This window comes from Mytilus edulis, chromosome 5, assembly GCF_963676685.1.
Source record: "Mytilus edulis chromosome 5, xbMytEdul2.2, whole genome shotgun sequence".
NCBI lineage: Eukaryota > Metazoa > Mollusca > Bivalvia > Mytilida > Mytilidae > Mytilus > Mytilus edulis.
The window spans coordinates 28327149-28336496 of record NC_092348.1 but is presented as its reverse complement, the minus strand read 5'-3'; the positions used below and the strand labels follow the sequence as shown (position 1 = coordinate 28336496).

Below are 9348 nucleotides of genomic sequence, written 5' to 3'. Positions count from 1 at the left end.
TAAGTTTATTTCGTCTTCAATGCCCTGAATATTAATATTTTTCAGTAGGGCGAATGGACTCTATGGGAGAACGAACTTAGGGCGAACATGTTATTAGGGCGAACGGACGCGATACCAAATAGTCGGTCAGACAAGGTTTATCTATCAAGGGCAGTCGCTATCCCATATAAAACACCATTAGGATAGAGACCGCCATTGACAGTAAAATCTTGTTTGGCCCACTAAACAAGCCCCTGTGTTCAAACCAAATACAATGTATATATATCATACTTTGTGATGCAGATGGTGCAACTCTCAACCTCTGTTTGATGTCACTAGATACCAATCGGGATTCAACAGGAGGCTGAAGTTGAACTGACTGCCAAAACGTTTTTGCATAGTTGATGTCCTCTTCTGATGATCCGCTAAATTCTGTAACTTCACCTCGCGTTAAATCAATCGTCACAGCCATAATTTTGTTGTGTTGCTATCAACGCTTTCTTGGTGTCGCTTACGGAAATGAAAATTGCCGCTCATACCAATGATTGAAATTACAGCATATTTATAAATAACGAAGGTAGGCATTAATTGTTCAGTATTTTTTTTATTGAACATTTTTTTAAATCCTTATTTATTACACGAAACATTCAAATGTCAAAGAATATTTAATTGATGTTCTGGATTATTTCCCTTTTCCCGCAGTTTTTCGCTGTCGGGCTATTTTTATTTATTTTTGTTTATAACAGAATGAAATTAAAGTAAGTTCTGATTAATTATTATAAACAGTACGTAAATTTTTTGCAGATGTATACGTACCTACATGAGGTTCGGAATTTTTGTCAAATGTTCGGACTCCTTGTCCCCCTCTGTCACACAGGGTTAAAATCCCCCACCCCATAACACCCAATTCTCTCATTGACTTTCATAAAAGGTCATTTACCAAAATGTTATCAAATTCTAAATTTCTTTTAGATTTGAGACCTTAATAATACCAATGCAAATATAAGGTTAAAGTCTGAGTCGGCCTTCAAGTACAGCTGTCATTTATAAAAAATAAAATAAATATCGCAAAAAGGAGCTTCGCATATTAAACTAATCAGTATTTTCAACATATCATGGATTATTTTGTTCCTCAGATAATTCTGATTTTAAGAATCAATTTTATACTCTTACTTTTTGTAATTTCACTTAAGTCAGAGACATGTATAACTACATACTGTATTTATATGTCTCTGCTTAAGTACATAATTTATTGTATATGTTTAAGGGAGCAACCATTTGATTTTTATGGGGGGGGGGGGGGGGGAATACAAAAAAGACATTTCTTATTTCAAAATAGTTGTCAGTCAACAAACTATTGTGTATGAACGACCCATAAACCACTTATCAGATCTTGCCCGTTGGTAATTACAAGGAACCACACAAACGTGTTATTTACCCCAAAAATGTAGTATATGGGTGTCAGAGACTCCGAGTTTAGTTCTCTTTGTAAAAATAAGTTATGAAATCTATTTAGAAATAAGAATAAATTGTTGTAATTTGTTGTAGAAAGCTTAAGCGCAGGCTAAAATTTTCACCTTCGCTTTTATTGTACAACGAAGTTAAAGATTCTGAGAGGAAATATAAAAAAGTGATGGACAAAGCCATAAAAACTCATAGACGTGATATGGCTAAAAAATTAAAAAATCTCAGATCTCAAAATTCAAAAGAGTATTGGGATATTTTGAATAAGCGGGAACACACGAAACAACCGGACATTAATTTTGATAATTTACTAAATTTTTTCAGAGATCTAAATTCAGGCACCCCCGATCCTATTGAGTTACCAAATGTAGACCAAGATGCTTTAGATATTTAAATGGTACAATTAATGGTCCAATTACAAAGGACGAGATTATGAATTGTATTAAGAAACTAAAAAGTAACAAAGCCTGTGGCGACGATATGATTATAAATGAATATATTAAATCTTCTAGTGATTTTTTAATTGATGTATATGTTGAATTGTTTAACTTACTTTTTAGAACTGGTATTATACCAGAATCGTGGGTAATTGGCACGATCAAACCATTTATAAGAATAAGGGAAACAAATTTGATCCAAAAAACTATAGACCAATCACAATTGTCAGTTGTGTTGGGAAATTATTCACTTCGATTTTATGTAATAGATTATCAAATTTTTCCGATGAATTTTTATTAATAAATGAAAATCAGTTTGGATTTAGAAGTGGCTATTCAACAGTCGATTGCATATTTATACTGCACTCTTTCTTTGAAATTTTGAAATTAAAAAAGAAAAAAATGTTTTGTGCATTTGTAGATTTTGAAAAAGCGTTTGACACAGTCAGAAGAGACGCATTATGGTATAAGATGTTATTGAATAACATAAATGGTCATATGTATAACATAATTCATAAGATGTATGATAATATTAAGTCATGTTTATCTTATAATGGCAATATATCAGATTATTTTTCATGCAATATTGGCCTACGACAAGGGGAAAACTTATCTCCTTTTCTGTTCTCACTTTTCTTAAATGATTTGGAAAACTTTTTTATCAACGAGAACTTGATTGGTTTGAACACTATTGAAGATGCACTCGAGGAAAAATTAGATATTTATGTTAAATTGTTCGCAGTCCTCTATGCAGATGATACTGTGCTAATGGCGGAATCGGCAAAAATCTTCAACTATTGCTAGATAAATTCCACTCATATTGTGATGTCTGGAAAATGAAAGTTAATGTAGAAAAAACAAAAATTGTAATTTTTAGTAATGGAAGACAACCCAAAAATCTCAGTTTTACATATGATAACGCTGTTATAGATATCGTTCAAGAATTCAACTATCTTGGGATCTATTTTTCACGAAATGGGACATTTAAACACTGTAGAAACCACTTAGCAGAAAAAGCTACAAAGGCAATGTATGAGGTAATCAAAAAGGGGAGAAAACATGGGTTATCTATTAGTTGTCAATTAGATTTATTTGACAAGTTAGTGAAACCGGTCTTATTGTACGGTTGTGAAATTTTGGGGTTTGGGAATACGACATTTTGGAGAAAGTTCAATTAAAATTCTGTAAGCTTCTTCTGCACCTAAAGTCTTCTACCCCAAATTGCGTAATATATGGTGAACTTGGACGATATCCCATCAATTTAGATATTAAAGTCCGTATGGTATCATTTTGGTTGAAATTAGTATGTGGTAAACCGACTAAATTATCAGCGACCATTTATAAACTACTGTATAAGCTGTCAAATGAAAATGATGTAAAATTTAGATGGTTAAACCATGTTGAATCTATTTTTAATGAAACGGGATTATCTTTTGTGTGGTTGTCTCAAACATGTATTAGTGACATTTGGCTAAAGAATACAATCAGAACATCACTCCAAGATCAGTTTCAACAAACATGGTTATCAAATGTGCAAGCATGTTCGAAGACATTAAATTATCGAATCTTTAAGGATACTTTTGGGTTTGAGAACTATTTTGATATTTTAGAATTTCGTGATATTTATACGTTATGCAAATTTAGAACCATCAACCATAAATTACCCATCGAGAAAGGGAGATGGACAAATATTCAGAGAGATAGACGAATTTGTAAATTCTGTAACTCTAAAGATCTTGGAGATGAGTATCATTATATTATGATGTGCACAGATATGTCAGAAAAAAGAAACGAATGTATTGATAAAAAATATGTAAATCGTCCAAATATAATTATGTTTAAGAAAATTATGAATTTAAATATAAAATCTAAATTGAGAAAGCTGTGTACTTTCATTAGATTTATAAATTCCCATGTGTGCCCTCCTGGCTAAATACTATCAGTATAATTGTAAATAGTGTACATATTTTGCTCTGTGTATTCATGTATTTATGTCTGTATTATTGATGTCATGTAGTGTCTGTATACCATTGTAATTGCAAAGGTTTGACAGAATAAAGATATATAGAATAATAAAATTTCAAAAAAAGTTATGTAGTTTATCACATGTTTCAAATTTTCAGTTATGTAGTGAATCTGTGTTTCCTGAAATAATTAGCAGAATCATTACTTATATAAATCCTTGGTTTGACACGCCATATAGTCTCACTCCGAATCTTCTGTCTATTTACAGTAGGAGCTACCATTTGATTTTTATGGGGGGGGGGGGGGGGGGGGGGCTAGGATGAAAATTTTTGTCCTGCATTTTTTTTTAGCTGTAATCTCTGTCCTGCCTTTTTATTTTTCACTCTTATCGGTCCTGCCTTTTTTTTTTCTTTTAATTTATCCTGACTTTTTTTTACCTAATTTGTCGTCCTGACTTTTTTTTTTGCAAGTGTCACATCCTGCCTTTTTTTTTACTCAAAACTCCTGTCCTGCCTATTTTTTTCATGCGGCTCTTGGGCTGATATTGAACCTTAGGCTGATAATACATGCGATATGAAAAATGTCATGTAATAATCTGATATTACCATTCTTAATATTTACAGATATATATATTTTTCATTATAATGAACATGAAATTTTATACAAAAAGGAATTGAAGTATGACTGAGTTGATAATTTGATTAAATTGAGTTTGTAATATATAATAAATCTTGAACTTCGATCGCTTTCGTGTATTATCAAAATGTATCCGATACATGAATTGTTATTTAACTGTTAATACTTTTTAGATTCGGTACCTCGAGTACCCGCTGAACGAAATGCCCGAGCACATACGTTAATATAGTACTAATAACTATACTAGGAACGAAATAATCTGTATATTTTATTTTATACAAAACCATTAGTTAGAAATGAATTCCAAATTGTATGTCGCAGGAGATTCAAGTTTTAATTCTCGTAGTTGAGAAAATTAAAATCTTCACTATTTAGCTAACTGAGAAACACAACAAATATTTTTATTGCAATTAACATGAAATTATACATGAAAAGTAATTAAAATTTTAGTTGACAATCATAAGACCATCATAAGTCATGTCGCGAGGGGTCACAAGTTTACGACAAAAGTTATGACAAATCGTAACTTAAGAAACTTTCGAAAACATATCTTACGACTATGACATGTCATAAGACCATCATAATTAAGACATGTCTTAGTCATAAGATACTTTCGAAAACCTTACCAGGCCCCTGGTCTTTATTTGTAACCTATTATACCGAATTCTAAACACCACGGCAAACAAATCTTTTTACATACACAATTGATAAGTTTGACTTATTCCCCTTTGTTCGTGTTTATACCATATGAGTTTCAAATGTTTGACAGAGTCCATAGCAGTCCGGAATGCTTTTGGTTTTACTATTAATAACTCAATATGTAACCGGAAACAGAAATGAATTATTTACTTTTCAAACCCCTTCTAAAACAAATATCCCCTAAACCAAATAAAATCAAATATATAGAAGCAAACAATCATTTTATATTAAAATAATATGCAACCAACTCATAAAAGCTGTATATTGTCACCATGTTGGACTAGAGTTCAAAACTATACTGTAACTCTCAATCTTTGTAAGTGTATAAGGGGTCTTTATATATTATTTGCAATTAAACTTTGCACCAGATCAAAGTAGAGCTATTTGACCGTATGGTGTAATTTTAATGCTCTCGGATCGTTAATTAAAATATGTACTGTAAACTTATTACGTGCAATGCGCATTTAACCATTCTGTATCACTTTATGGAAAAATTTCATTATTCATATTCAATAGTATAATGATTTTGTCTTTGTCCTCCGTTAAAATCACTCTTTTGTCGAATATTGTAACATAAAAACTATTTTTTTGTCTTTAATGTGTTTTTCAATTAAGAATGATTTTATTCAATATAAGCAAAATTACCATAATGATAATGAAATAATGCTTATGCAGCACTAGACATTTTTATAAATCACGTTGCTGTGGAAGGATTGTCTGTAATAATATGTCCGTATACAAAACATGTTTTCAATAAGTAATGATGCTTTCAAAATTTGATTAAAAACCAATTTTATGCATGGAGAGGTTTCAATTCCGTTTTTAAAAATTAATCTGCTGTATTCTACAAGGCACTGGTAGCTAGGCATTGTAAATATATACATGTAGTGCAGAAAAGCTGGTACATGTGATTATAAAATCTTAAATTATGAAAAAGCAATCACAGGACTTTCTGCTTCGTCAATTTTTTGACTTGCCAATTTGTCTAAACAGATTTTGAATATTCTGTTTTAGAACTAGTTTTATTACAGCATAACGTTATTGCTATTTGACGCTTTGGATGTTGAATGATTTTTTAGACACCTGATGGTGATCTCACAAATCATGATCACATATATTACGAATCATGTATAATATCTACTTCTGTTCCAGTACTTTACTTAAACTCCTCGAAAAGAGCATTTTAATAATATAAATATACTATCTTGTACATGTAAGCATGCGATAGCATTATAAAAGAAACAGAAAATAAGATGTGATTTGAAAAAAGGGACAAATTTTTATTGAATAAAAGAAACAGGAACCTAATTGAAATCCTCATCTTTGCATGAATCTACATACTCTCTCTACAGAAAAGTAAAATCATTTGTGACGCACGTGTTTGAAATATCACTATGATGGACTACAAGCAATGTATCCATGCATTCAGAATTTTTACAAACTCCAAGATCGCAAATAACGGGGTACGTATACTCTAGCTGGATCTAACTACAGCAGGCATCGTCCATCCTCATCCTGACTGGACATGGTGATATCTTTATACATCCCAAAACAGCCAACCGGACGCCTTATACACATGGTTATTACTGCCGGACAGGAAAAGGTCAAATGACCAACAACCATATTTATAAATATCTGTGAAACAGTAAAACCTGTAGAAAACTATGTAAAACATTTTTGAACAATTTGATGTTTTAATAGACAAAATTTGAATATTAATATTGAATATCAACAATTGGTGCATAATTAGCCTTGTTATTTAACTGTTAAAGTACATGAATAATCAACTATTTAGAACTTCAAAAAGAGTTAAAGAAGCCTATCTATATATTTCCTTTTTTTTTGGTCACTCAATGTTTGATAAACAAATGTTTTTTTAATATATATATATACTTTGAAAACATATGGTTGGGGCGTGAGATAAAAAAAAAAAAATCCCTCGTCCCCGCTCCAAACATAGACGATGAATGGCCCGTGATTAACATGATTAAGCTTCAATCAATAATATATTTTATATCTCAACATATATCTTTGCGTGGATGCTTGCAACAAATCAATTCAATTTACATAGCATTCCACCATTTACTGCCGTCTAGAGAAGCAGATATTTAGTCACTTGTGCAGTAAAACTGCACATTTTTGTCGAGACCACTGAGTTAAAACTGTATTAATTGTTTATAAGGTCTCTCAACATCATCTATATCTTACGCCTTTATTGTTTTAATGTATTGCTTTCTGTATTATTTGATTGGTTTTGTCGACAAACAAATACCCATGTTGTTTTTGTTGTAAACAAGGCTTTACATGTTATTTTTGGAAATACCTGATTATGTGCACAAACGAACATGCTATGATTTATAAATATGTGTCTATCCGGCATCAAATTGAAACGATTATTTGTTTATACTCTAAATCGTCATGTAAAGTGTTAGGTGTTTTACTCTGACATCCAGCAACCAACAAATGTATAGAAATAAACAAATTAAATATTTGATTAATTGTATTTGTATATATATATATATATGTACGTCTGAGTCAGTGACAACTCTACAACAGAAAGCAAATTTACAGATCTAACATTGTTGGGTTGATGTTTAGACGAGTTGTATATATATATATGTATATACAAACATTCTTCGATCTAGAACTAAATTATTAAACTGCAATTTTTAAATGAGTGTTGCTAGTATTTTCTTAACTCTTTCCATCGCATACATGCCACAAATAACTTTAATAAGTAAAGTCAATCTTTCGGAAACGAAGTTTTAAGATGGCGACGAGTTTTATTTGGTATTCACAATAAGTTTTTTAACATTTTTTATCATATGCAACAAAATATCGATGCATAACCTTTACAATAGTGAGTTGTGGTGCAAGTAGGTTTTCAGACCCATCTTTATCTAATTATATTCTTAGATCCGACTGCTGATATTGTAAAACAGATTATAATATTAATTTTATAAGTAAAAATAAATTGTATCCGACACATACGTAATAACACGATACGTGCCATGTATTTAAATGAGGATATTATCAAATTATTAAATTGTCTGGTCTCTGAAGTATTATAGAACTTGATTATCACATGTTGTTTATTAAATCAAACCATTTCGCTATAGTTTTTCCAAGAATATTTTGATAGGTAATCTTTAGAATTATGATATCATGGGTCTTCATCAAGTTTTCAGATCAGATTGAAATATGGCCATCTTTGGTAATGTGGAATAAATAAGCTGCTACAATTCGCTTGACTTCAGTAGTTTGTTTTCGAAGTATGTTAATTTTACTCTTCTCTGTCAAGTCTATTTTGCAAAGGAAAGTGCAACTCACCATTTTGGACTAGGGATCACTAATAGCAGAAGGGTTAATAAGTCTCTCGCCAGCAATTTTGTATTTTTTCCCCCACATGTGTCTCAACAAAATCTTGACCTTAAACATTTAATGTTTTAATGTATTGCTTATTGTAAAATTTCTTCGGTTTAGTTGACCAACATTGTCTATTGAATCTGTATTATATATCCAATAGTGTAAAAGTTGTCTTGTGGGTTTCTTCCACCTTTTCAGGACATCTAGATTGTGTTCTCTCTCAAGTGTAAAGTGCATGGAATGTTAAGACATTTCAGATTCTAGTATAATGTATTTTTAAGTCATTCGAAAAGGATTTTATTGTTGAAGTTATGGTTACTTCCTAAGAATAACATAACATTTCAATTCCATGGAAATTTTATTTGGAACAATATTCTAATTTGAAAGGTATTTCAAACTGCTTTTTCTAAAAATTAAATCAAATTTAACAAAAAAGAACGCTAATCACTTTCACACAAGAAAAGTATTCTTCCAACATAAAATTCCTTTATCATGCAATACAAAGATAATCTGAGATTTTATACATTAATTTAGTGAGAACATACGGTTTTGCCAGCTTTTCATACAATGCTTGGTTAACCCACAGAAATTTGGTTATGGATAAATAAGGAATCTGTTATGCGAATAAGCTATTTATTTTGAGTTATCGAAGATAAACTAGTATAACAAAAATATATTTTTTTCCGCTCCTATAATCAGTAATTATTTGCGTTCCTCTAATCATGGACGTATGATATTGATGATATTACCACCATGGATTAACGTACTAAATCTTATATCGCATTGAATTTTTATTTCTGGC

At 30.9% G+C, this 9348-nt stretch overlaps 1 protein-coding gene across 1 annotated transcript; it reads right to left on the bottom strand.

Moving 5' to 3' along the window:
* Positions 1–268: 268 nt before the first annotated feature.
* Positions 269–521, bottom strand: LOC139522352 (cilia- and flagella-associated protein HOATZ-like; the record flags this gene model as incomplete). The annotated part of the gene is given in 1 exon segment (XM_071315881.1): positions 269–521. A coding segment is annotated over 1 exon segment (183 nt), but the record flags the coding sequence as incomplete, so codon positions are not given.
* Between the last annotated feature and the right edge of the window lie 8827 nt (positions 522–9348).